This window comes from Eucyclogobius newberryi, unplaced genomic scaffold, assembly GCF_026437365.1.
Source record: "Eucyclogobius newberryi isolate DKJ021-1_F unplaced genomic scaffold, fEucNew1.0.hap1 SCAF_22, whole genome shotgun sequence".
Classification (NCBI taxonomy): Eukaryota; Metazoa; Chordata; class Actinopteri; order Gobiiformes; family Gobiidae; genus Eucyclogobius; species Eucyclogobius newberryi.
This window is the reverse complement of record NW_027315857.1, coordinates 19,257,145-19,285,122: the sequence shown is the minus strand read 5'-3', so window position 1 is coordinate 19,285,122 and position 27,978 is coordinate 19,257,145. Positions and strand designations below refer to the sequence as shown.

General features: G+C 38.9%; 1 protein-coding gene and 1 pseudogene across 1 annotated transcript; both read right to left on the bottom strand.

The window, feature by feature from the left end:
• Positions 1-36: 36 nt before the first annotated feature.
• Positions 37-27,978, bottom strand: LOC140371511 (GTPase IMAP family member 8-like; annotated as a pseudogene).
• LOC140371620 (GTPase IMAP family member 7-like) lies at positions 3,308-5,668 on the bottom strand. Its single transcript, XM_072458790.1, has 2 exons — positions 5,640-5,668; positions 3,308-4,511 (listed from the first exon to the last, which is right to left on the bottom strand). Exons 1-2 carry the CDS (start codon positions 5,650-5,652, stop codon positions 3,688-3,690), a joined length of 837 nt encoding a protein of 278 aa, XP_072314891.1. The 5' UTR covers positions 5,653-5,668; the 3' UTR covers positions 3,308-3,687.

The window sequence follows — 27,978 nt, the reverse complement described above, 5'->3', positions numbered from 1 at the left end:
GTGGTCTGAGACACAGCTACCAATTTCAACAAAGTGAAGAGTGAAGAGTGCAGCAGAGGACACATCTGATTACAAATATATGAAGAGAGATTGTTTATAGATCAGTGCTTCTTGGAGGGGGCGGGCTTTGTGAATCCAGTGTGTTATTTTGCAACTTTAATATTGATAATATCTGATGAAGATGATCTTCTTGCCAAACCTCTCTGCTGCCTCTCCTGGTGTCTCTGTGTTCAGCAGCTTTATGACCTCTACATCCTCCATATGCTGCACCCACGACACCAGTAACAACCCCACCGGCTATTGCCCCTTGCTCCAAGTAGTTTTACCCCATCGAGAGAAAGAGTAGCACCGCCATGACAGGTAGATCCAGTAAAGCTCCCAACACGAAACCTGTGGAAACACCTGTCAGCTCCTTTTTACCTTGATTTGAGCAGCTTTTTGACCTGGTACTGGCTGTTCCTTTACAGGTTCTGGCAGTTCTTCCCGTGGTTGTTATCATCACATGACATCGGCCTCCACATTTCTGAACCAGGGTGCTTAGGGCTTCGCTCTCATTGGTCCATGTCTTCAATACCTCACCAGACTGGGAGGTCATCACCGCGAGTGAAGACGACTTCTTCATGTGTCCAACTTTGATCAACTTTTATACTTTTCACTAGAAGGCTGGCTGTTTCCGTTTTGTTCGATGGTGTAGGTAGAACGTGCTAAAAATTCAATTGACCTAATCTGTAGCATCTCCCACTGTTCTGTCTCACAGTTTGGTCGATGGTGTTCAGCAGAGCTTTGACCTGGAGCTGGTTGTTCCTGTACGAGTCCTGGCTGTTGTTCCAGTATTTATTATCAAACACATGACAGCGACCTCCACATCTCTGAACCAAGGTGCAGAGGACTTCATTATCTCGGATCCATTCCTTTATAGTTTTCCCCTCTTCCATCTGATCGCCTTGAGTGAAGACCACTGTGGTGTAGTTCAGAGCGACTTGAGTGAAATCTCGGCAGAAAATTTCAGCCACAGAGAGCTCGTGTTTGGTGAACCGCTCCACTTTGAGCACGAGTAGAAAAGCGTGGATACCAGACGCACACGCATCAATCATGTAATCTAAGATCTCCTCTTTAAAATCAGGGGCGTTTGGGTCGGTGTCAAAAAGACCTGGAGTGTCGATGAGCTGGACATTTCTCCCTTGAACACTTTTAGTCTTGGACTGGCAGACCATTGTTCCTGAAGCAGAGGCGTGACAAACTGGAAATACATATTGTCCTCCAAATATAGTGTTGGCCAGGCTGCTCTTCCCAGAAACCCCGTCTTTCCAAGGAGCACAATCCCCCTGTCCGACCCAGTATTTGCAGAGAAGAAATGTCCTCCTGTTTGGTGCAAAAGAAACAAAGGTAGTTAGGTTTAATAAACGGAAAATATTTTCTCCAACATTTATAAACTCATTAAGATATTGATTTGAAAGTTATACAGCCTAATTTCCCCCCATAGTCTTCTCTAAAAGCAAAATATGATGGGTAAAAATACTAGTTAAACTAATTATACTATTTTACCATTGCACCCTAGAGGGCAGAAGTCCTCAGAAAACAGTTAAACAAAATAATATTAAACAGTTCTACCAGAGTATCACCAAGACCTAAATTCATTATGTAAAAGTGTTTTAATATGTTTAATTAAATTATTTATTAGATTTTGACAACTATTCTAGGTTATGATAATGTACACGTGCTTAAGTTCATGATGTATTTATGCATTTTGTACATTGAGTTTTTCCCATTAAACAATCCAAACCTTTTCCTAAACTTATCCATAAATCGTGACCAGACTCAGGGTTTCTACGGCAACAAACACGGTCAAAGGTTAAGGTTAAGTTACACTTGTCTCCCATGAACCCTCGAGCGCTCGATGGAGAGTTCAGAGCTGGTCCAGTGTTCCACGACCAGGACCAAAACCACTCTGCTCCAACTGAATCTGAGGTTCAACTATCGGTCAGAGTCTCCTGTCCAGAACCCTGGAGTGGACTTTACCGGGACGGCTGAGGAGTGTGACCCTCTGGAGCTGGAACACACCCTCCGGTCCCCCACCTTCTTGAACCCCGGATTACCAGTACTGTCCCACTGCCAGGCGATGTTGGACAAAAACGTGATATTCTAATTTAGGCTATTAATACAGGGCATTTCAACAACTTGTGACTCTCTCTGAACATTCCAGGCAAAGCAACATCTCCAAAGATAAAATATAGTGCACCTTTGAGAAACATTAGGACAGCATGTGAACACCTTAAACCTTTACAACAAAAAAGAAAGGCAAGTTCATTTGTAGAGCACAATTCACACACAATACAACACAATACAACACAAGTGCAATGCATTAAACTCACACAACACATAAAGACATGAAAGAGAAGAGTGACAATAACATTCTTTCAGTCGTACGCACAGCTAAAGAAAACTGTAGCTTAGTTAGCTTTAGCTTAGTTCTAAACATTATCTCACATCTTGAGGAAGACTGTTCCTGTTTTTAGCTGCATAAAACTGTAACTATGGATTCAGAACGTTCAGTCAGTTTAAAGTTGTCCTTCATAAGTCTTTAAATGCACTCACCAGCGTGTGCCATGATAGAGCCTCGTCTCTGCAGCAACTATGGACTCTTTACTCTGTTTCCTTTCTTTACACAAACTGTTTTACAAGAAATGTTGGTCACCATAGGAACCGTTGCTGCGCTCTGTGCTGCCATCTGCTGTTTGACTGAAGAAACTGCACCTTAGTTATTGTTTTATATATATATATATATATATATACAATAATGTAGTAATAATACAGCTTACACAGTTATAGTGACACATGTGCAGGATTGTATTTTATTTTCTGCATGGGCCTTAATGTTTGAAGATATTATTATATCAACATTGTGCAATTTTGGACAATAAGATGTTTTGCCATAAAGTGTTAATAAATATATTTTTACTTGTTAATAATTAAAGAAAAAAAAAATCTGATATGTTTTTGCCTTTTTTTTTGTTTCTTTATTTAACGTGAGTTTAGCCTTTCACAACGACACAACATAATTTCAAACAGTCATAAAATTGCATTAAATAAAATAAAAATGGTGAAAAATAAAAACAGTTCAACACAAATCAAGTTTATGTTTATTTTTATTCACGGGCAATTTGTGTATAATAATAGTCCATGTAAAATGTCACACTGCACACAAAGTTATGTAATGCTTGTGAATATGATATGAACTGTTCAGAAGCTGCAGTTTGTCTGACTTTATCAGAAATGTAAGCAAAAAGATCACTTTATGTTGTTCTGGAAAATAAAACTGGATTTAAAAAGTCTACAGCATTTAAAAAAAAGATCCACATTTAATAACATACAAAGAAAACATACATTTATTATATTTGGTTGATAATTTGTAACATAGAAAACACAACAATATAGTTTGCAAGAAGCAGGATTATGTTCAGGACGAGGCAAGACCAAAAAGAGTTATATGACGTTAAACAGACTGTTCACATCACATTTCCCACAGTGAAGTATAATAAATTGACCCAATTCTCATCAATAATGTAACTGCATCCTAAATATATATCTATGATTAATATTGTGTAATTTTCCATCTCAGTTTAACGTTTGAAAACAGCTGTAAAATGATACAAAACAGCAATTAGTTGAAAGGTTAAATGGAAATGCTCAATCGTCTTTGCTCCCTTTTCCCCCCCATATAAAGGACCCTAAGAGCGCTCTGACCCAATTGGTAAACGTCTGGAATATTGGCCAGAAATAATCAAATATGTTTTCTTTGGCTTTTTGCTCAACCTCTGGCTCTGACAAGTTGGCGTACTTTGGATCTGATCTGATGATCGCTTTCTCTTCTTGTAGTTTTTCTTGCACTCTTCTAAGGTTCTCATTGGTGTAACATCTCCCTTCGTTCTTCTCCACAGTTTGGTCGATGGTGTCCAGCAGAGCTTTGACCTGGACCTGGTTGTTCCTGTACGAGTCCTGGTTGTTCTTCCAGTATTTATTATCAAACACATGACAGCGACCTCCACATTTCTGAACCAAGGTTTTCAGAGGTTCATTATCTTGGATCCATTCCTTTATCGTTTCCCCCTCTTCCATCTGATCGCCTTGAGTGAAGACCACTGTGGTGTAGTTCAGAGCCTCTTCAGAGAATTGTTGGCAGAAAACTTCGAACACAGCGTTCTCGTGTTTGGTGAACTTCTCCACTTTGAGCACGAGCAGAAACGCATCGACACCAGACGCACACTCGATTATGCAATCCAAGATCTCTTTTTTAAAATCAGGGGCGTTTGGGTCGGTGTCGAAAAGACCTGGAGTGTCGATGAGCTGGACATTTCTCCCTTGAACACCTCTAGTCTCAGACTTGCAGAACATCGTTCCTGAAGAAGAGGAGTGACAAACTTCAAACAAACGGTCAACTCCAAATATAGTGTTGGCCAGGCTGCTCTTCCCAGATCCAGTCTTCCCCAGAAACACAATCCTCCGGTCGGCTGCTGTTTGGAAAAATAAAGAAACTTTAGACATGAATATGTTCATTATTTTGGTGCACTAGCACTGCTAACACTCCTGGACGAATGAGGGATTACACCGACTTCATTTGAGCTTCATCTGTACTTTTAACTGTTTTTGAAAAGGACTGAAAAATAAAAAGTACTCCACAAGCAAACGTTTAAACATGTACTTCAATACTTTTACTTCAGTAGATTTCCATATGTGATAATTATTTCATTTTTATTTATTTTATTTTAATGTAATCAGCATTTATTAAAAGAAAAACGTACAACTTCATCATACGTGACAATCAAACAACCAAGCGTCTAATCAACAGCACAAAGTGAATGTGGTACAGGCCAAAAAGGTGTTTACAGAAACCGCTCCCGAAATTAAAGCAAGAAAAACACGTCAATCAATAGAAATGTAAAGATATTTACATTTGACATTTAAAAGTTAAATAAAAATTGATTCATCAACTTTTAATCTAGTTTTGCACATTATAGTGACTTTGTAGGAGGTTTGTTTGGGAGTTTGGATTTGGATCTGTGACACCAGATTGAAAACTGTAAAGTAGATATTGTTTTTTATAAAGATATGAAGCTTCAGAGCCGCCCTAGTGGCACAATGGTGAAACTGCAGTTAAATAATGTGTTGGCCAATCAGAATCCTGCAGTGCCCTTAATACAAACGTACAAGTCAAAAGAGAGTTTACATCAAAGATATTTAAGACTTCAGTTTAAATTTATTAATTTTTTTATTTTCATTATCTGACTCTAAATGCGTAAATGAAGCCTGGTTCCAATGGTTCCTAGTTCCAAACAATTTACATCAAGCAGGGTTTGGCACATGCACTGACTTTTCTGATGGATGTTGGGGGAGATAACATTTCCAAAAAAAGAGTTTGTTATCACCATCCAAAAAAAAAAGAAAGAAAAGAAACTCTGTCTTTGCCTGTCGATCGATTTACATCATTTATGTTTCTTTATCCCCTTGATAAAAAGTCTTGGTGACTCAGATGATTTAGCTTTAGTTACAAATTTGTTTACATAAGTTACTCAGTCCTAGTCTAATCAAATGTATAAATGTTGCCTTGATATACTTTGTTTTTTTTAGTGGAATTCACTTACCTGCGTTTGCCATGACGACGTGTTCAAACCTTCAGTGAGAAACCAAAGTGGCAGTTTACTTTCAATCTCCAGTTCTTGTTCCAGCCTGTCTGCAGGAAATACTTTATGCAGCACCAGTGTGGGCGTGAGTGATACTACTGCATTATATCTTTAGACGACATCACAACAACACATTTAAAAGAAGATGGGGCAGAAAAAAATCACTCATAACTCATCAATTTTAATACAATTAAAAATACTTGTATACCTAAGGTTATCAAGCCCTTTAATCTTTGGTCGGTGTTATTTGGTGCCAAACCTAGTATTTAAAATACAACTGTTTCCAAGACAAAACAAAAGGGTTAAGCAAATAATACTGATACTAGGCTCATTGCTTTATCATTTTGCTTGAATAATTAAAATGATGGGTACCGGTATTTGTTTTTGAAATGTCCTTCTGGAATAAGCTCCGTTTTAGTTGTATCCACATGTTGTACTCAGCTCAGCAGCATTATGCTAAAGGAAATACTAATGTGACACTGTGTGCTGTCACTGCAGGTTCTCACGTCTTAAAAGATGAATGTCGTGAACATTTTTGGACATTTTCAAGTATTTAGAAATTAGAAAAGCATGTTTGTTCTTAGACAATCACACCATCATTGTGTTGCAACAAACCTTTTGTGTTTCTGATGTTCTGGTATGAAAGCATCAAGAATGAGGCGAGTATCAGTCGAGCTGGTCACTCGGGGTAGTTTTTAGATTCAAATCTCTGAACAAACTTATCTGACATGACATTCCATTTAAAGTACGACATCAGGGTTTACAACAACACATAGGACTATTTATGAGAATATCTGGCTCTGAATGTTTAAGTGCAGCCTGGTTCAAGGAAACAACAGACATCAAGGGCTCTGACTTTTCTGATGGATGTGAGGGGCAAAAAATATTTATATTGTGAATAATGTTATTAGGGTTAGTTCTTCGGGCTGGTTAATTAATCAGAAAAATGAGTGGGTAATATTGTTGTAGGGCCGAGCGCCACAAGCTGGCGAGAAGCCTATTAGATTCCTAAGGCCGTGCAAAGCACGGCTGCGAAAGTGCGCACGAAATCGAGCGCGAAGCACTCGCCCACTTCCAAACACTCACTAACGCACTCCTCCACTCAGGCTACCCCAAATAAATTGTCTGTTTGCTGTAACCCGAGTCAACATTTTTCAAGTGGGTCGGTCGGTAGGCAAATTCTCATTTTTTTACTTTGAAGGCAAAAAAAAAGATCAAAATTTTGCAATTTTTTGAGTCGGAGTGACCACCAGGGGTCAGGCTTCAACAGTCAATGACGGAAAACGTCTCTATCAATCCGTTCGGGAGACTAAATCTCACGATTTTAAGATATTTCAATCGACCTTTTTTACGCCGCTATCCTTTATTTCGGTAGCGAAGGCGAGCGGGGGGAACACGGGCGCCGCCATGTTTGTTGTGATGACGCTACTGGGCGTGTGTCAATCCCAGAATGCATTGCGTTAAACACCCTGACAGAGCCTGGCATGTCCTATGGACACTTTAGTGGCGCCGACAGAGGCAAACCAACTTATGGAGGCAATTTGTCGTCATTAAATCGCGGTCTGTTTAGTTACAGACGAATGTGGAGGATTGACAATGCAGGCACACACGCGTTGCACACATTCTCAGGTCGGCGAAATAATTGAAATTTAAAATAATTTGATGTTTTTTCAACAAAATGGTGATAATGAAAATTCAGTCGGCTAGTTTCACACTGGGTCGGTCGGGTTACGGCAAACAGACATATTGTTTTGCTCAGCCTCATGCACGTCCCGTGCATACTAATTAGTAGTAGGAAAATGGAACATTACCGTTGTAAACGGGCAAAGCCCGTGCAAAAGTGCGCACTAAACGAGCGCTTTACATTGTCATCGTCATCCCCATATAAAGCACTTGTTTGCGCTAAGTAGCTCACGAATACGTTCCCCATCTCTTGCATGTTCCGTGCATATAAACATGTAATGTAAAAACTGAACATTATTACTGTATAGAGGGCCAAAAACACAAAGTGGGCGGAGCCCACTCAAAATTAACGAAAGTTCCCGTCAGTGACCAGGGACCCACTCCATGAGGTAGGAAAGCGCAAGCGCTTTCCGAAAATGTATAGTTTATGATATTTGAAAAATATGAAATGTGTTTTTGCATCGGAATATTTAGGCCCGAGCCCCAGCAGGGCGGAGGGCCTATTGCTCCCGCAACGCTGCCGAAGGCAGTGTTGCAACTGTCTGACCCGGTGCCCCGTCGCCCCTGGCAAGTACAGTGAACTAGCCCATGCCGAAGGCATGGATCATGCATACTTACTCCCGCTATGACAGAAAGCTGTCAAACGATGTATAATTTGTTGTTATAGTGGAAACGGCTACATTGTTTTCGCTAAAAATATTATTATTAGGCCCAAGCGCCACAAGCTGGCGAGAGGCCTATTAGTCTCGTAAGGCCGTGCAAAGCACGCCTGCGAAAGTGCGCACCTAGTGCGCACGAAAGCGAGCGCAAAGCGCTCGCCCACTTCCAAACACCCACTAACGCACTCCTTCACTCATGCACGCCCCGTGCATACTAATTAGTAGTAGGAAAATGGAACATTACCGTTGTAAACGGGCGAAGCCCGTGCAAAAGTGCGCACTAAACGAGCACTTTACATTGGGATGACGACCGCGAAGCATCCCCATATAAAGCACTCATTTGCGCTAAGTAGCTCACGAATACGTTCCCCATCTCTTGCATGTTCCATGCATATAAGCATGTAATGCAAAAATTGAACATTATTACTGTAAAGAGGGTGGAGCCCACTCAAAATTAACGAACGTACCCGTCAGTGACCAGGGACCCACACCATGAGGTAGGAAAGCGCGAGCGCTTTCCGAAAATGTATAGTTTATGATATTTGAAAAATGGGAAACATTGTTTTCGCATGGGAATATATATTCTTCTTCTTCTTCTTCTTCTTCTTCTTCTTCTTCTTCTTCTTCTTCTTCTTCTTCTTCTTCTTCTTCTTCTTCTTCTTCTTCTTCTTCTTCTTCTTCTTCTTCTTCTTCTTCTTCTTCTTCTTCTTCTTCTTCTCCTCCTCCTCTTCCTCCTCCTCCTCCTCCTCCTCCTCCTCCTCCTCCTCCTCGGGACCAACCCCCCTATTTTTCACCCAGTGAACATTGACGAAAAGTCACAAAAATTTGCACACCTCTAAAAATCCTGCCTCTCTACATTCTGGCTATTTCCCTTTTCTAAAAAGGACCCGCATGTTTGGTACCCCGTCGCCCCTGGCAAGTACAGTGAACTAGCCCATGCCGAAGGCATGGATCATGCATACTTACTCCTGCTATGACAGAAATAGTCAACAATGAGTGAATGGGCGTAGCCCATTCACTCATTGTTGACAACAGCAGCGCGAAGCGCTGCATTCCTCCAAAAACCCTCCTGGCATCGTCCCGTACGCGAGAGTCCATGCCGCAGGCATGGGCCATGCTTGTATCTGCTCAAATCAATGGAAGTCTATGGGGAGTGGGCGGGGCATCCCGACGGAATAGGGAGTGACGAGCGCGTAAGCGCTCGTAATGATGATTCCACCCCATGGCGGCATGGGGAAGGCTTAGAGCTTTCAAATGATGTATAATTTGTTGTTATAGTGGAAACGGCTATATTGTTTTTGCTAAAAATATTATTATTATTTTTATTTTATTTTTTCTTGTTCTTCTGCTCCCTGAACATGCTCAAAAACTCACCAAACTTTGCACAAAATTCAGAATCGGCGAAAAATTTTGTTTTTTCTGGGCCATTTTTTTTTCGTCAAAAAATGGCGCGACAGCGCCACCGACAAAAGTCAAAATACATTGCGCCTATGGGAGACGCCCCGAGGTCAACTTTGGCGTAGAGCTACGAAATTCGGGACACGCATTCCTCTCATAAGGACAAACAAAAAATATTATTGTGGCCACGCCCCCAGACTTACCCTATGGCCGCCATCTTCCTTTGAACATGAAAACACGCTGAGTCAACTATTTTGTTCACGTCAAACTTTGACGAACTCGGCGTTTTGCCCACCGACTTCAAAATCGGCGGACGTCCTCTGGACAAGTGGGGCATCTAAAGTTATTCAAATTTTTGTGATACCTTTTACGGTCTGTGTGCGGCGCAGCCGCAAAATTGGACAACTTATTTTGGGATATTGCAAATCTACAAATTGCTCCCATTTGATCAAAACGAGTCCGATCAGGACCAAATTTGAATCAACTGTTAAACTTTCAAGTTTGGACCAGTTTATGTTGACAAAGAGTGGCCTTTGAGTGAACATTGATGGACAAAAACTGGTTTTACGCAAATGTTCAAAACTTTGCCCAAATTCTATTTTGGGGTCCCGAGCAAAAGGCCAATCAAACTTATGCCTTAATTTTTACGGCGTAGCCGTAGCCATGACAAAAACCTCCCATGTTATCCCTATGGGAAAATCGCTAAATCTCTCCAATATCCACATTTTTCTGTTTCACACTTTAACGAACTCCTCCTAGGGCGTTTTGCCCACCAACCTCTAAATTGGTGTATGTCCTCTAGACAAGTGGGGCATCTAAAGTTATTCAAATTTTAAGGATAACATTTACGGTCTCTGTGCGGCGGAGCCACAAACTTTACCCAGAATTCTGACTATTTGGCCTTCTGAGTGGCCTATAAACAATAGAGTTTTTCCAAATGACATAACATTTTGCACACAATTCTCATTTGCCATCCCCAAAATAAAAGTATGGGAGCCAAAGTCATATTTTGTACAGCGTAGCCGTAGCGATGACAGAAACATCCCATGTTATCCCTATGGGGAAACCGCAAAATCTCTAAAATGACCACATTTTTACGCTTCACACTTTTACAAACTCCTCCTAGGGCGATAGCCTGATCAAGTTCATATTTGGGGAAAATCATCTACACAAGCGCGGCATCAAAAATTATCCATATTTATATTCTAAGTGTTACGGTCTCTGTGCGGCGGAGCAGCAAATTTGACTGACACTTGTGTTCATTTGCACTGGATTGGCCATGTCCAATGTGTCGCCGTCTGTCAAGTTCTTTTTTTATTCAACACACAATAAGGGCGCCATCTTTATCAAGTCGAAAGTGCAGAGTCAGAAGGCCGGCGACCCGCGAGGGCCGTTGGATGCCGCTTGCGGCTTTAATTATTATTATTATTTTTTTCTTGTTCTTCTTCAGCGCTTTGAGCTCTAATTTGACCTCCTGAACATGCTCAAAAACTCACCAAACTTTGGCCAAAATTCAGACTCGGCAAAAAATTTGATTTTTTCTGGGCCATTTTTTTTTTTCGTTAAAAAATGGCGCGACAGCGCCACCGACAAAAGTCAAAATACATTGCGCCTATGGGAGACGCCCCGCGGTCAACTTTGTCGTAGAGCTACGAAATTCGGAACACGCATTCCTCTCGTGAGGACAAAAAAAAAAATTATTGTGGCCACGCCCCCAGACTTACCCTATGCCCGCCATCTTCCTTTGAAAATGAAACACGCTGAGTTAGCCATTTTGTTCACGTCAAACTTTGACGAACTCCTCCTAGGGCGTTTTGCCCACCGACTTCAAAATCGGCGTACGTCCTCTAGACAAGTGGGGCATCGTAAGTTATCCAAATTTTTTGGGATACCTTTTACGGTCTGTGTGCGGCGCAGCCGCAAAGTTGGACAACTTATTTTGAGATATTGCAATTCTAAAAATTGCTCCCATTTGATCAAAACCAGTCCGATTAGGACCAAATTTGAATCAGTTGTTAAACTTTCAAGTTTGGACCAGTTTAGGATGACAAAATTGAAATGGGCGTGATAGCGCCCCCTACAGAGTGATCTTTGAATTAACATTGAAGGTCAAAAATTTGTTTTACCAAAATGTTCTAAACTTTACCCAAAATTCTATTTGGCCATCCCGATCAAAAAAGCCAATGAGACAAATGCCTTAATTTTTACGGCGTAGTCGTAAAGATGACAGAAAGCTCCCATGTTATCCCTATGGGAAAACCGCAAAATCTCTCAAATTACCAAATTTTTATATTTTACACTTTAACAAACTCCTCCTAGGGCGTTTTGCCCACCGACCTCAAAATTGGTGTACGTCCCCTAGACAAGTGGGGCATCTAAAGTTATCCAAATTTTAAGGATAACTTTTACGGTCTCTGTGCGACGGAGCCGCAAACGTTTCCCAGAATTCTGACTATTTGGCCTTCAGAGTGGCCTATAAACAATAGAGTTTGTCCAAATGACATGATATTTTGAACAAAATTCTAATTTGCCATCCTGATCATAAAAGTATGAGAGCCAAAGTCATATTTTGTACGGCGTAACCGTAGCGATGACAGAAACATCCCATGTTATCCTTATGGGAAAATCGTAAAATCGCTCAAATCACCACATTTTTACGCTTCACACTTTAACGAACTCCTCCTAGGGCGATTGTCCGATCAAGTTCATGTTTGGGGAATATCATCTACTCAAGCGGGGCATCAAAACTTATCCATGTTTTGATTCTAAGTGCTACAGTCTCTGTGTGGCGGACCCGCAAATATATGTCAGAAATGGGAAAACAGCGAAATCTCTAAAATGACCACATTTTTACGCTTCACACTTTAACAAACTCCTCCCAGGGCGAATACCCGATCAAGTTCATATTTGGGGAAAATCATCTACACAAGCGGGGCATCAAAAGTCAGTCATATTTTGATTTTAAGTGGTACGGTCTCTGTGCCGTGGAGCTGCAAACATACTGTCACAAATGGGAAAACGCCAAATCTTTGAAATGTTCAAATTTATGCTTCACACTTTAACAAACTCCTCCGTGGGCAATAGCCCGATCAAGCTTTACTTTGGGAAAAATCATCTACACAAGCGCGGCATCAAACGTTATCCATATTTATATTCCAAGTGTCACGGTCTCTGTGCGCTGGAGCTGCAAATTTGACTGACACTTGTGTTGATTTGCACTGGATTGGCCATGTCCAATGTGTCGCCGTCTGTCAAGTTCTTTTTTAATTCAACACACAATAAGGGCGCCATCTTTATCAAGTCAAAAGCTGTCATGGAATCAGACATACACCCGATGCTATTCCTTAACACATTGAGAACACAATTCAACTTAGAATATGAAACGACACAGAAACATCAGACATTTGTGTGGCATGCATGGGAGAAAACGCGGGGACTGTGTCAGCCAGGCCGTTGTAAGGAGCCTGGCTGACCCTCCTGCGTCTCACCCCCGCGTCTCACACCCTTTTTTCCCATGCTGGTTGGTTTTATTAGATATTCTGGAATAGGCGGGTCACATTTCTCATTGGTCAGCCTCACATCAAGGCACTTGGTATTTTTCCGTAGAGATCAAGCCTTGGGTAAACATTACCCAGACTCCTCTGGGTTATCACCCCCCCTAGGGTAAACATCCTTTGGCCCATCTTTACGACCCCTTCACAAACAAATGCTGTCACACACCCGTTCTTCTCTTAGACTAATGATGCAGATAAAATATCACTATTATGCAGATAAAATACATCACAGAAATATAATCATATATTCACATTTTATCACAAAAGCGCAGAGTCGGAAGGCCGGCGGCTCGCGCGGGCCGTTGGATGCCGCTTGCGGCTTTAATTTTCCTTTGTTTTTTTAACACTATAGCAGAAAATGGGGATGAACATTGCAGCAAAGTGTTAAGATCCCGATGGCAAAAACCCAAAAGCAGTCCAAAGGCAAGGCAAATTAGAATTTATTAAGAAAAGTTCAACCCTAACCCAGGGGCAGGGGCAGGACAGACATCAAGTGAGGAACGGACACAGAACAAAGGGGAGACAGAACTTAAATACACACAGAGAAGCAGGTGATTGGTGGGAAACAAACAAGTGGCAGGATAAACTAATTAAAGTAATGAGAAGACTGACAGCAGGTGTGGTGGGAGGTGACTGGGAAATCCAGGAAGTAACAGACGGCAGTTGAGGGGCGGAGACACAGAAACAACAATGGGAGCACATGACAAACACATGGGGCACATGGGAAATGGAGTCTCTGCAGCGCGGGTACTAACACAAAGTGTCGAGAGCCGAACTCTAACCACGGCATTCCCACCCTTGATGGTCGCTCACATGGAGCGCACCTGTCCACCTGACCACAGAGCCCCGCCCAATAGAGTTTTCAATGAAGCTTTTGATATTTTTTGATTTCTTGTCTTATCTGTTGAAGAACATCTTGAGCTTCTTGCCAAACGGCCTCTGCTGCCTCTCCTGGTGTCTCTGTCTGTTCAGCAGCTTCATACCCTCTATATCCTCCATATGTTAAATAATACTTTATGCAGCGCCAATGTGTAAGTGTACACAGTGTGTAAGTATGCACTGTGATTTTACTGCATTATATCTTTAGATAACATCACAACAACATTTTTCCATAGAGTCAAGCAGCACTACCGGGCCAAGTTACCAGCCAGATCGTTTTGGTGGGTGTCAAAAGGCCCTTTGCACTGTTCTGGTCTCAGACTTCACTGTTCCTGATGTGGTGACGAGACAAACTTGAAACAAACTGAATCAAGATTAGTGTTGGCCAAGCTGCACTTCCTGTTCAGCACAATCTTCCTGTCTAAAGCTGTTTGGAGAAATGAAGAGGGTTCTGACAATTATAATAATTAAAATGATGGGTACCGGTATTTGTTTTTGAAATGTCCTTCTAGAATAAGCTCCTTTTTAGTTTTGATCCACATGTTGTACTCAGCTCAGCAGCATTATGCTAAAGGAAATACTAATGTGACACTGTGTGCTGTCACTGCAGGTTCTCACGTCTTAAAAGATGAATGTAGTTAACATTTATATGTATTTAGAAATTAGAAGAGGATGCTAACAGCAGTTGGCAGAGGCATGATGATGACTCACACCATCATTGTGTTTCAACAAACCTTTTGTGTTTCTGATGTTCTGGTAAGAAAGCATCAAGAATGAGGCGAGTATCAGTCGAGCTGGTCACTCAGGGTAGTTTTTAGATTCAAATCTCTAATTTATCTGACACGACATTCCATTAAAGTACGACATCAGGGTTTACAACAACACATAGGACTATTTATGAGAATATCTCACTCTAAATGTGTAAGTGCAGCCTGGTTCCAGGAAACAACAGACATCAAGGGCACTGACTTTTCTGATGGATGTGAGGGGCAGAAAACATTTATATTGTTAATAATGTTATTAGGGTTAGTTCTTCGCGCTGGTTAATTAATTATAAAAATAAGTGGGTATTTATTAATTTAATGATTTGTTTTAACTTGAGTTGTACTCATTATGAGTAATCTAAAGGTTTGATGTATTATATTTTCAAACCCCATCAATCGTCACACACTCTCTTTCACTTTCACTTTCAGAAGAACATCAAAAAGTCCTTTCAAAGAATCATTTTATTACATGCAAAAATATGACGACTTAACAACAGCTCAGGCAAAACAATATCAATATTTTTTTGGTAAAATACAATCATAATACACACTAAGGTTATAATCATACTTTTGATTATCTTTTTTTGTCTTAAACAATGCCATTATATATATATTTTTAGAACGTGAATAAAATATGTCTGAGTGAAGAGTGAAGAGTGCAGCAGACAGATCTGATTACAAAAGAAGAAATATGAAGAAATATTGTTTATAGATCTGTGATCGGACTTTGTTGGATCAAATATATATATATATATTTTTTTTTATAACACTAAAGCACAAAATGGGGATGAACATTGCAGCAAAGTGTCGAGAGCTGGACTCTAACCACGACATTCCCACCCTCAATGGTCGCTCACATGGAAGCGCACCTGTCCACCTGACCTCAGAGCACCGCCCAATAGAGCTTTTAATCTTGCTTTTGATATTTTTCTTGTCTTATCTGTTGAAAAACATCTTGAGCTTCTTGCCAAATGGCCTCTGCTGCCTCTCCTGGTGTCTCTGCCTGTTCAGCAGCTTCATACCCTCTATATCCTCCATATGCTGCACCCAATACACCTGTAACAGCCCCACAGGCTATTGCCCCCTTTACTCCAAGGAGTTTTACTCCACCATTGCAAACATTCTTTATAGGCTCAAAATATATCTGCAGTGAGCATATTTTGGGCCATCTTTTGTTTGAGACACAAACCGCTGTTGTTTCATGCCAAGTGTCTTGTCAGTCAAATATTCTGCTGACAAGAAAACTTTCCGATATTGCTTTGTATTGTATTATATAATTTACAACAACATCGAATACCCAACATATTTTACAGACTAATCAGTTATAGAAAGATGTGACTAATCTAGAAGTCTGTCTGTGGATTTACATCATTTATATTTCTTTATGCCCGTGATTAAGTCTTGGTGACACAGATGATTTTGCTTTTACTTTGAAATTCTTTAAAATATAGAAGTTACTCAATACTAGTGAAATCAAATATATAAATGTTGCCTTAACATACTTTTTTGGTGGAATTCACAACCTGCGTTTGCCATGACGACGTGCTCAAACCTTCAGTGAGAAACCAAAATGGCAGTTTACTTTCAATCTCCAGTTCTTGTTCCAGCCTGTCTGCAGGACATACTTTGTGCAGCACCAGTGTGGGCGTAATGTAATCTTAAAACCCCATCAATATTTGTTGTCTTTTGTCTTTGTTTGAAAGAAAAATGTAGCTGCATTCTCTGAGAAACATCACAAGATGACTGAAGTTGACCTTTTGTACATTTCATGCTCTGGTTGTATCAGGAATTTAGAGATTATAAAGAGGATGGTCAATCTGGAACAATGTCATTTTTAGATTGAAATCGCTTAACAAATGTATCTGACACAAATAATATTCAATTAACTACAATTCTTTATTGTAAAGGTTAAGCAGTGAAAGGACAAACTTTAAAGACATCTTTTACAACTCTATCAACACAATCAATCAGTGTCTCAGTAGATTCAGTATCAATATTTATTTCATAATATACTTGATTATACCATGTTATTTATTCTGTTTTTGTTTTTGTCTTCTCATAAAATGGCACTATATGTTTAGAACGTGAATATAATATATCTGAGTGAAGAGTGCAGCAGAGGACAGAGCTGATTACAAATATATGAGGACAGATAGTTTACAGATCAGTGCTTCTTGGAGGGCTTTGTGAATCCAATGTGTTATTCAGTCAAACTTTTGATATTTATCTTGTGACTTTAATAATGATATTATCAGATTAATATGATCTTTAGCTTCTTGCCAAACTGCCTCTGCTGCCTCTCCTGGTGTCTCTGCCTGTTCAGCAGCTTTATACCCTCTATATCCTCCATATGCTGCACCCCCTACACCTGCAACAGCCCCACAGGCTATTATCCCCTTTACTCCAAGGAGCTTTCCAGCATCAGAACAAAGTAACGCCACCATGGTAGGTAAACCCAGTAAAGCTCCTAAGAAAACCCCTGTGGAAACACCGGACAGTTTAACAAGGAAACTTTTATCAGCATAAACCTTTTCCAGCATCTCATTGGTGTAATATCTCCCTCCGTTCTTCTCCACAGTTTGGTCGATGGTGTCCAGCAGAGCTTTGACTTGGACCTGGTTGTTCCTGTACAAGTCCTGGCTGTTCTTCCAGTATTTATTATCAAACACATGACAGCGATCTCCACATTTTTCAATCAGCAACTTCAGCCTTTCATTCTCACTGGCCCAGTCTTCAATGTTCACCCCGTCTGGGAGCTCATCACCTCGAGTGAAGACCACTGTGGTGTATTTCAGAGCCTCCTCAGAGAAATACTTGAGCATCACATTGACCACAGCCTGCTCCTGTGGTGTGAACTTCTCTACTTTAAGCACCAGCAGAAAAGCGTGAGGTCCAGGTGCACACTTCTTTATACACTTCAGGAGCTCAGGGCTCAGCTCGGTGCTTCCTGGATCAGTGTCAAAAACACCAGGAGTGTCGATCAGTTTGATGTTTCTCCCATGAACTTTCTCGGTTTTAGACTCACAAGAATTGGTCCCAGAGTTTACAGAATGGTTGACTGTAAACACATCATCTCTTTTAAAGATTGTGTTTGCCAGGCTGCTTTTTCCTGATCCAGTTTTCCCCAAAAGAATAATCCTTGTTTCTAAAAAAGATTTGGAAAAAAAATGTCAGTTCAGTTTTCTTTTTTTAAACTTGATATTTGAATTTTCATATAATATAATAGAGTTTGTTAAGTTTATATTGTTATACATATGTTATTATTTTTGTCATGATAATGGAGTACAGTGACACAAAATGTATGTCCAATGCCTTCCCCATAACCAGCCTTTAGAGCTGCAAGTCATTCCTTATAAAGCAAAGAATATCTATGTCATCTGGTAATCTGATTTCAGGGGTCCCCAGATGATAAAGGGTATATTGTCTTAAACAATCATTCATCTTCTACCGCTTGTCCCCGTCAGGGTCACGCTGACTGGAGCCTTTATCAGTGACTTATGCTGTAGTAAATGTACATTATTATTTGTTTTCCCACCAAAGTAATTTATCTAAGTCTTATCTAATTTCTTATCCAAAATCCTAAATAAAAAACAAACATTGTTCTTCTTTATCACTTTGGAAGTTGCCTACATATTATGTGAATGTAAAATGTTTTTCCCATACTCTACACATACTATACAGACTCTTTAAACGTACATAATCTTCCACAAACTTGTCTAGAATTTCATCCAGGCAGAATTACTACACAATAAACATTCTTCCAAAATATTGTATGAAATGTGATGTATTTGTAATACATTTCATGTTTCCCCCAGAAAGATATTCCTCAAAAAAGATAGTGTAACTTGACTTCATCTTATCATTTATCTTATTAAAACAGACTAAAGCACAAATGTGCAGTGCTTAAAGACAGAAGAATGTGTTCAGTTACAATAAAACTCACCTTTACAAAGACGTGACTAATTAATCAAGAAGTTTGTCTGTCGATTTACATCATTTATGTTTCTTTTTGCCTTTGATAAAATGTCTCGGTGACTCAGATGATTTAGCTTTTGTTACAAATGTGTTTAAATGTTAAATCAAATGTATAAATGTTGCCTTGATATACAGAGTTTTTTTTGGTGGAATTCACTTACCTGCGTTTGCCATGACGACGTGTTCAAACCTTCAGTGAGAAACCAAAGTGGCAGTTTACTTTCAATCTCCAGTTCTTGTTCCAGTCGGTCTGCAGGAAATACTTTATACACCAGTGCTGACGGAAGTGATTTTACTGCATTATATCTTTAGACGACATCACAACAACACATTTAAAAGAAGATGGGGCAGAAAAAATCACTAATCACTCATTAATTTAATACAATTCAAAATAACTTTTCAAAAAAAACATTTTGTTTTTCTGATGCATAATTTAAAGTTTATTATTGTCACAGCAGATCATTTTACTCTCTGTTTGACACAACCATTGACATCACTTGACTATGAATGAATAAATCTGAAATATATAAACATTGTATTTGCAGCTGAAACTACAGTTGACATTCACTTTGATGTTGATGTGTTAAAATGTTCACAGAGCTTGATCTGCAACTTTCACTTCTTCTTTTAACGGCTGTTCAGTCTGTCTCCGGAAATTTATACCACATTTGGTTTGACAAACAAACAAATACGTGCGTCAGTTCTTGAGCGAGTTAATAATATAAATCAGTGAGTATTTATTTTTGGAAATTTCCTTGTAGAATAGGCTACTGTTAAGTTGTATCCACATGTTGTAGTCAGCTCAGCAGCATTATGCCAAAGGAAATAACAATGTGACACTGTGTGAGGTCACTGCAGGTTCTTAAAAGATGACTGAAGTTGTATTTATAATCCCACTGCAAGAATGAGGTGAGTACCAGAAGAGCTGGTCATTCAGTGCAGTTTTTAGATTCAAATCTCTTCATTAGCAACCACAAGATATGCAAATATTTATGATGTGAGATGGACGCTGGTGATCTATGACGGCCTGAACTGCAGCTCGATGGCTGGGACGTGAGACTCAGCCTGGGGGTTCCATCTCGGTCGGTTTGGGACCCCCTTAGAAGACAAGGAGGGCGGGTCGAGAGAACAGAGTCAAGTGAGGCTGAGGCTTCTGGGTAATAGAGGTGTGGTCCTGCTCAATAACCTCAGGGAACATGTCAACTCCATTTATCAAATTATCCCACATGACATTGTATAAACACTGGGCAGAACTTCTATTATTACAATGTAATATCAGGGTTTCTACATCATCAACTATTTATAACAAAATACTTTTATATAATATTACTATCTACTGCACTTTATTTTAAAAGTTAACTAGTGAAGCTATGAATTGCATTATTTTTCTTCTGAAAAACAAACTCATGTATTTAATGGAAATACAGCAGAACGAGTCTTCTCAAACGTGTATCAACAGACTGAAGGCCCCAACATGAAGTCACACGTGCACAAACTACACTCCACAACAAACTGCACAATTGTTGAATTCATTACTTTCTATAATCTGTCAGAAACATTGAACTTGCTTAAAAGGCTTATTTTAAACTAAAATGTATTCCTTTTAACAACTGAAATATAATATATTTAAATACATCACAATGTCCAACACTGTATTTTGTTTAGTATTACTATCATATATTATGTTATATGTTATATATTATATATTATAAATTATGTGTTATATATCATATTATATATTATACAGTCTTGTTGGGTTTATTTTAGACTTCCTGTTAGAAATTAAGTAAAAAAATATATAGAGAAATGAAGCACCTTAGTGTCACCTAGTGGCTGATTGTATGTATTACATTGAAAAGGCTGTTCATCCTTGGTGTTTGCATGTTCTTCTTGTGTATCAAAACACAACATGTGAGTCAAAATCTTCCAGCTTTTGTTGCCCTGACAAAGCCTGAAGTTCAAATGCAGAGCAGGGTCATCAACATATCATAATCTATACATCTATACATAAACACACACACACACACACACACACAGACACACACACACACACACACACACACACACACACAGACACACACACACACACACACACACACAGACACACACACACACACACACACACAGACACACACACACACACACACACACACACACACACACAGACACACACACACACACACACACACAGACACACACACACACACACACACACACACACACACACACACACACACAGACACAGACACAGACATTTCAACAACTTGTGACTCTCTCTGAACATTCCAGGCAAAGCAACATCTCCAAAGATAAAATATAGTGCACCTTTGAGAAACATTAGGACAGCATGTGAACACCTTAAACCTTTACAACAAAAAAGAAAGGCAAGTTCATTTGTAGAGCACAATTCACACACAATACAACACAATACAACACAAGTGCAATGCATTAAACTCACACAACACATAAAGACATGAAAGAGAAGAGTGACAATAACATTCTTTCAGTCGTACGCACAGCTAAAGAAAACTGTAGCTTAGTTAGCTTTAGCTTAGTTCTAAACATTATCTCACATCTTGAGGAAGACTGTTCCTGTTTTTAGCTGCATAAAACTGTAACTATGGATTCAGAACGTTCAGTCAGTTTAAAGTTGTCCTTCATAAGTCTTTAAATGCACTCACCAGCGTGTGCCATGATAGAGCCTCGTCTCTGCAGCAACTATGGACTCTTTACTCTGTTTCCTTTCTTTACACAAACTGTTTTACAAGAAATGTTGGTCACCATAGGAACCGTTGCTGCGCTCTGTGCTGCCATCTGCTGTTTGACTGAAGAAACTGCACCTTAGTTATTGTTTTATATATATATATATACAATAATGTAGTAATAATACATCTTACACAGTTATAGTGACACATGTGCAGGATTGTATTTTATTTTATTTTATTTTATTTTATGTATAGGCCTTAATGTTTGAAAATAGAAATCAACATTCGACACAAAGTCATTTCAAGCAATCATAAAATTGCATTCAATAAAATAAAAATGGTGAAAAATAAAAACAGGCAGCACAAAATCAAGTCTATGTTTATTTTTATTCATTGGCAATTTGTGTCTGACAATTATGTCTGACTTCATGATCAGAAATGTAAGCAAAAAGATCACTTTTTATGTTGATCTGGAAAACAAAACTGGATTGGTACAGAGCATTTTAAAAAGGATCCACATTTAATAACACAAAGGGGGACAAAATATGTATTTTATTGATAATTTGTAACATAGAAAACACAACAATATAGTTTGCAAGAAGCAGGATTATGTTCAGGACGAGACATGACCAAAAAGAGTTATATGACGTTAAACAGACTGTTCACATTACATTTCCCGCAGTGAAGTCTAATAAATTGACCCAATTCTCATCAATAATGTAACTGCATCCTAAATATATATCTATGATTAATATTATGTAATTTCCCATCTCAGTTTAATGTTTAAAAACAGCTGTAAGATGTGTGTAAAATGGTTGAAAGGTCAAATGGAAATGCTCAACCTCCTTTGCTCCTTATTATTTTCGCATTAACACGACCCCTAAGACCACTCCGAACCCAGTGACCAAAGTCGCTATTATTGGCCAGAAATAATCAAAAGTGTTTTCTTTGGCTTTTTGCTCAACCTCTGGCTCTGACAAGTTGGCGTTCTTTGGATCTGATCTGATGATTGCTTTCTCTTCTTGTAGTTTTTCTTGCACTCTTCTAAGGTTCTCATTGGTGTAGCGTCTCCCTCCGTTCTTCTCCACAGTTTGGTCGATGGTGTCCAGCAGAGCTTTGAGCTGGACCTGGTTGTTCCTGTACGAGTCCTGGCTGTTCTTCCAGTATTTATTATCAAACACATGACAGCGACCTCCACATTTCTGAACCAAGGTGCTCAAAGCTTCATTATCTTGGATCCATTCCTTTATCGTTTCCCCCTCTTCCATCTGATCGCCTTGAGTGAAGACCACTGTGGTGTAGTTCAGAGCCTCTTCAGAGAAATTTTGGCAGAAAACTTCGGCCACAGCGATCTCATGTTTGGTGAACCTCTCCACTTTGAGCAGGAGCAGAAAAGCATCGACACCAGACGCACACTCGATCATGCAATTCAAGATCTCTTTTTTGAAATCAGGGGCGTTTGGGTCGGTGTCGAAAAGACCTGGAGTGTCGATGAGCTGGACATTTCTCCCTTGAACACCTCTAGTCTCAGACTTGCTGAAGAAGAGGAGTGACAAACTGGAAATAAATCTTTTTCTTGAAATATAGTGTTGGCCAGGCTGCTCTTCCCAGATCCAGTCTTCCCCAGAAGCACAATCCTCCGGTCGGCTGCTGTTTGGAAAAAAAGAAGAAACTCTTTAGACATCAATATGTTAATTATTTTGGTGCACTAGCACTGCTAAAAGTACTTAAGTAAATTTGACTGTGAATACTTTTTACTTTTTTAACTTCATTTGAGCCTCATCTGTACTTTTAACTGTTTTTAAAAGGACTGAAAAGTAAAAAGTACTTTAAATTTGGTTTGAGGGGTTATTTTTAGCACGTTCATGGTGAAAGCCAAAGGTTTTGTGTTCAAGTCCTGGCCTTGAGCGAACATTTAAGTCTTTCAAAAATGAGTGTGAAATACTATTTACTCTAAAAGCAAACATTTAAACATGTACTTCAATACTTTTACTTCAGTAGATTTTCATATGTAAGAATTATTTTATTTGTATTTATTTTAATGTAATTAGCATTTGTTAAAAGTACAACTTCATCATACGTGACAATCAAACAATAAGAAAACCAAGCGTCTAATCAACAGCACAAAGTGCATGAGGTGCGGCCTGTACCACAGTCACTTTGTGCTGTTGATCAGACGCCTTTACAGAAACCACTCCCAAAAACTACAGCAAGAACAGGTCAAGCAAGAAAATCACGTCAATCGATAGAAATAGATTTAACGACATTTAACATTTAAAGGTAAAAATAAAAATTGATTCATCAACTTTTAATCTAGTTTTGCACATTATAGTGACTTTGTAGAAGGTTTGTTTGGGAGTTTGGATTTGGATCTGTGACACCAGATTGAAAACTGTAAAGTAGATATTGTTTCTTATAAAGATATGAAGCTTCAGAGCCGCCCTAGTGGCACAATGGTGAAACTGCAGTTAAATAATGTGTTGGCCAATCAGAATCCTGCAGTGCCCTTGATACAAACGTACAGGTCAAAAGAGTTTACATCAAATATATTTAATACTTTTTACGTTTAAATTGCGACATTGATCGGATGTGTGCAGTTTTTGCTTATCCTGAACACACCTGTTCTATTGAAGTCACAACTGAATTAATCAAGAAGAACATTAATCAGCAAATAGCAATGGAAAAGTACTGGGATTAAAGCAAAATCATTTACATTTACACTTTTACTTGTAAATGTTTGCTCCTGTATCTGTACTTTCACTGAAGTAGGAAATTGCAGTACTTCTTCCTCCACTGCTGAGCACAGACATTTATTATATTGTAAGAAGCTAAACTCACAAAGCACACGAGCAGCTTAAACCACACACTGCAGAATAAAAGGACGTCTGATGAAATATCTATAAAAACTCACCTCTAAATAGCTTTATGGTGTGTTCACTTGATGTGGACTTGGTTTGGTCATGTCCTTGTTTAGTTTTGGTCTAGTCCAGGTTTAATTTTGGGTTTAGTCCTGGTCTAGTCACTACAGCCTTTAAATGTACTTTGTTTTAGGTGAAACTACAGTTGAAATTCACTCACCTGTGTTTGCCATGATGTCGATGTGTTTGAATGTTCAGAGTGAGTGAATTGCAGTTTACTTTCAATATCTGGCTCTACATGTGTAAGTGCAGACTGGTTCCAGGAAACAATAGACATCGAGCAGGGTTTGGCACGAGTGTTGACATCAAGTGCACTGACTTTTCTGATGGATGTGAGAGGCAGATAACATCTCTGAAAAAAGGTTTGTTGTCACCATCCAAAGAAAGAAAAGAACATTTGTCAGTGCCTGTTGATTTACATCATTTATGTTTCTTTATCCCCTTGATAAAAAGTCTCGGTGACTCAGATGATTTAGCTTTAGTTGCAAATGTGTTTAAATAAGTTACTCAGTCCTAGTCTAATCAAAAGAATAAATGTTGGCTTGATTCACTTTGTTTTTTTGGTGGAATTCACTTACCTGCGTTTGCCATGACGACGTTTTCAAACCTTCAGTGAGAAACCAAAGTGGCAGTTTACTTTCAATCTCCAGTTCTTGTTCCAGCCTGTCTGCAGGAAATACTTTATACAGCACCAGTGTGGGCGTGAGTGATACTACTGCATTATATCTTTAGACGACATCACAACAACATATAATTTAAAAGAAGATGGGGCAGATAAAATCACTAATCACTCATTAATTTAATACAATTCAAAAAAACTTTTATACCTAAGGTTATTAAGCCCTTAAATCTTTGGTGGGTGTTATTTGGTGCCAAACCCAGTATTTCAAATACAGCTGTTTCCTGAGGTGCAAAAAAAATACTCATAGATTTATTGAACTGAAAATATGTATCATGTATTTGAAAGTCATGCAGTCAATCTAAATGTTCCCACTTTTACTGAAAGCAAAGCAAAAGAAAGACAAAACAAAAGGGTTAAGCAAATAATACTGATACTAGGCTCATTTTTTGATCATTTAGCAGCAGTTGTCAGAGGCATGATGATGACTCACACCATCATTGTGTTGCAACAAACCTTTTGTGTTTCTGATGTTCTGGTATGAAAGCATCAAGAATGAGGCGAGTATCAGTCGAGCTGGTCATTCAGGGTAGTTTTTAGATTCAAATCTCTAATTTATCTGACATGACATTCTATTTAAAGTACGACATCAGGGTCTACAACAACACATAGGACTATTTGTGAAAATATCTCACTCTAAATGTGTAAGTGCAGCCTGGTTCCAGGAAACAACAGACATCAAGGGCACTGACTTTTCTGATGGATGTGAGGGGCAGATAATATTTATATTGTTAATAATGTTATTAGGGTTAGTTCTTCGGGCTGGTTAATTAATAATAAAAAATAAGTGGTTATTATGAATGTAATGATTTGTTTTAACTTTAGTTGTACTGTTTGATTTATTATATTTTCAAACCCCATCAATTGTCACACACACACATTTCTGTTTGTTATCACCATCAAGAGAAAAAAGAAAATAGATCTGATATTTTCATCAAGAGTTGTATCTCGGCTCTTTCAGAAGAACAACAAAAAGTCATTTCAAAGAATCATTTTATTACATGCAAAAATATAACGACTTAACAACAGCTCAGGCAAAACAATATCAATATTTCTATGTTAAAATACAATCATAATACACACTAAGGTTACATCATGCTTTTGATTCTCTTTTTTGTCTCATAAAATGGCATTATATGTTTTTCCATTTTAGAACATGAATATAATATATCTGAGTGAAGAGTGCAGCAGAGGACAGAGCTGATTACAAATATATGAAGACAGATAGTTTACAGATCAGTGCTTCTTGGAGGGCTTTGTGAACCTAATATGTTATTCAGTCAAACTTTTGATATTTATCTTGTGACTTTAATAATGATATTATCAGATTAATATGATCTTTAGCTTCTTGCCAAACTGCCTCTGCTGCCTCTCCTGGTGTCTCTGCCTGTTCAGCAGCTTTATACCCTCTATATCCTCCATATGCTGCACCCCCTACACCTGCAACAGCCCCACAGGCTAATGCCCCCTGAAATCCAAGGAACTTTCCAGCAGGAGAACAAAGTAACGCCACCATGGTAGGTAAACCCAGTAAAGCTCCTAACAAAACCCCTGTGGAAACACCGGCCAGTTTAACAAGGAAACTTTTATCAGCAGCAACCTTTTCCAGCATCTCATTGGTGTAATATCTCCCTCCGTTCTTCTCCACAGTTTGGTCGATGGTGTCCAGCAGAGCTTTGACTTGGACCTGGTTGTTCCTGTACAAGTCCTGGTTGTTCTTCCAGTGTTTATTATCAAACACATGACAGCGACCTCCACATTTTTCAATCAGCAACTTCAGCCTTTCATTCTCACTGGCCCAGTCTTCAATGTTCACCCCGTCTGGGAGCTCCTCACCTCGAGTGAAGACCACTGTGGTGTATTTCAGAGCCTCCTCAGAGAAATACTTGAGTATCACATTGACCACAGCCTGCTCCTGTGGTGTGAACCGCTCCACTTTAAGCACCAGCAGAAAAGCGTGAGGTCCAGGTGCACACTCCTTTATACACTTCAGGAGCTCAGGGCTCAGCTCGGTGCTTCTTGGATCAGTGTCAAAGACACCAGGAGTGTCAATCAATGTGATGTTTCTCCCATGAACTTCCTCGGTTTTAGACTCACAAGAATTGGTCCCAGAGTTCACAGAATGGTTGACTGTAAACACATCTTTTTGAATGATTGTGTTTCCCAGGCTGCTTTTTCCTGCTCCAGTCTTCCCCAAAAGCACAATCCTTGTTTCTAAAAAAGATTTGGAAAAACGTTTTTAGTTCCATTTTCTGTTTTTAAACTTGATATTTAATTAATTTTTTATATAATACAATACAGTTTATTAAGTTTATATTGTTATACATATGTTGTTATTTTTGTCATGATAATGGAGTACAGTCAGTGTAGTCAATGCTGTAGTAAATGTACATTATTATTTGTTTTCCCACCAAAGTAATTTATCTAAGTCTTATCTAATTTCTTATCCAAAATCCTAAATAAAAAACAAACATTGTTCTTCTTTATCCCTTTGGAAGTAGCCTACATTTTATGTGAATGTAAAATGTTTTTCCCATACTCCACACATACTATACAGACTCTTTAAACGTACATAATCTTCCACAAACTTGTCTAGTATTTCATCCAGGCAGAATTACTACACAATAAACATTCTTCCAAAATACTGTATGAAATGTGATGTATTTGTAATACATTTCATGTTTCCCCCAGAAAGATATTCCTCAAAAAAGATAGTGTAACTTGACTTCATCTTATCATTTATCTTATTAAAACAGACTAAAGCACAAATGTGCAGTGCTTAAAGACAGAAGAATGTGCTCAGTTACAATAAAACTCACCTTTACAAAGACGTGACTAATTAATCAAGAAGTTTGTCTGTCGATTTACATCATTTATGTTTCTTTTTGCCTTTGATAAAAAGTCTCGGTGACTCAGATGATTTAGCTTTAGTTACAAATTTGTTTACATAAGTTACTCAGTCCTAGTCTAATCAAATATATAAATGTTGCCTTGATATACTTTGTTTTTTTTAGTGGAATTCACTTACCTGCGTTTGCCATGACGACGTGTTCAAACCTTCAGTGAGAAACCAAAGTGGCAGTTTA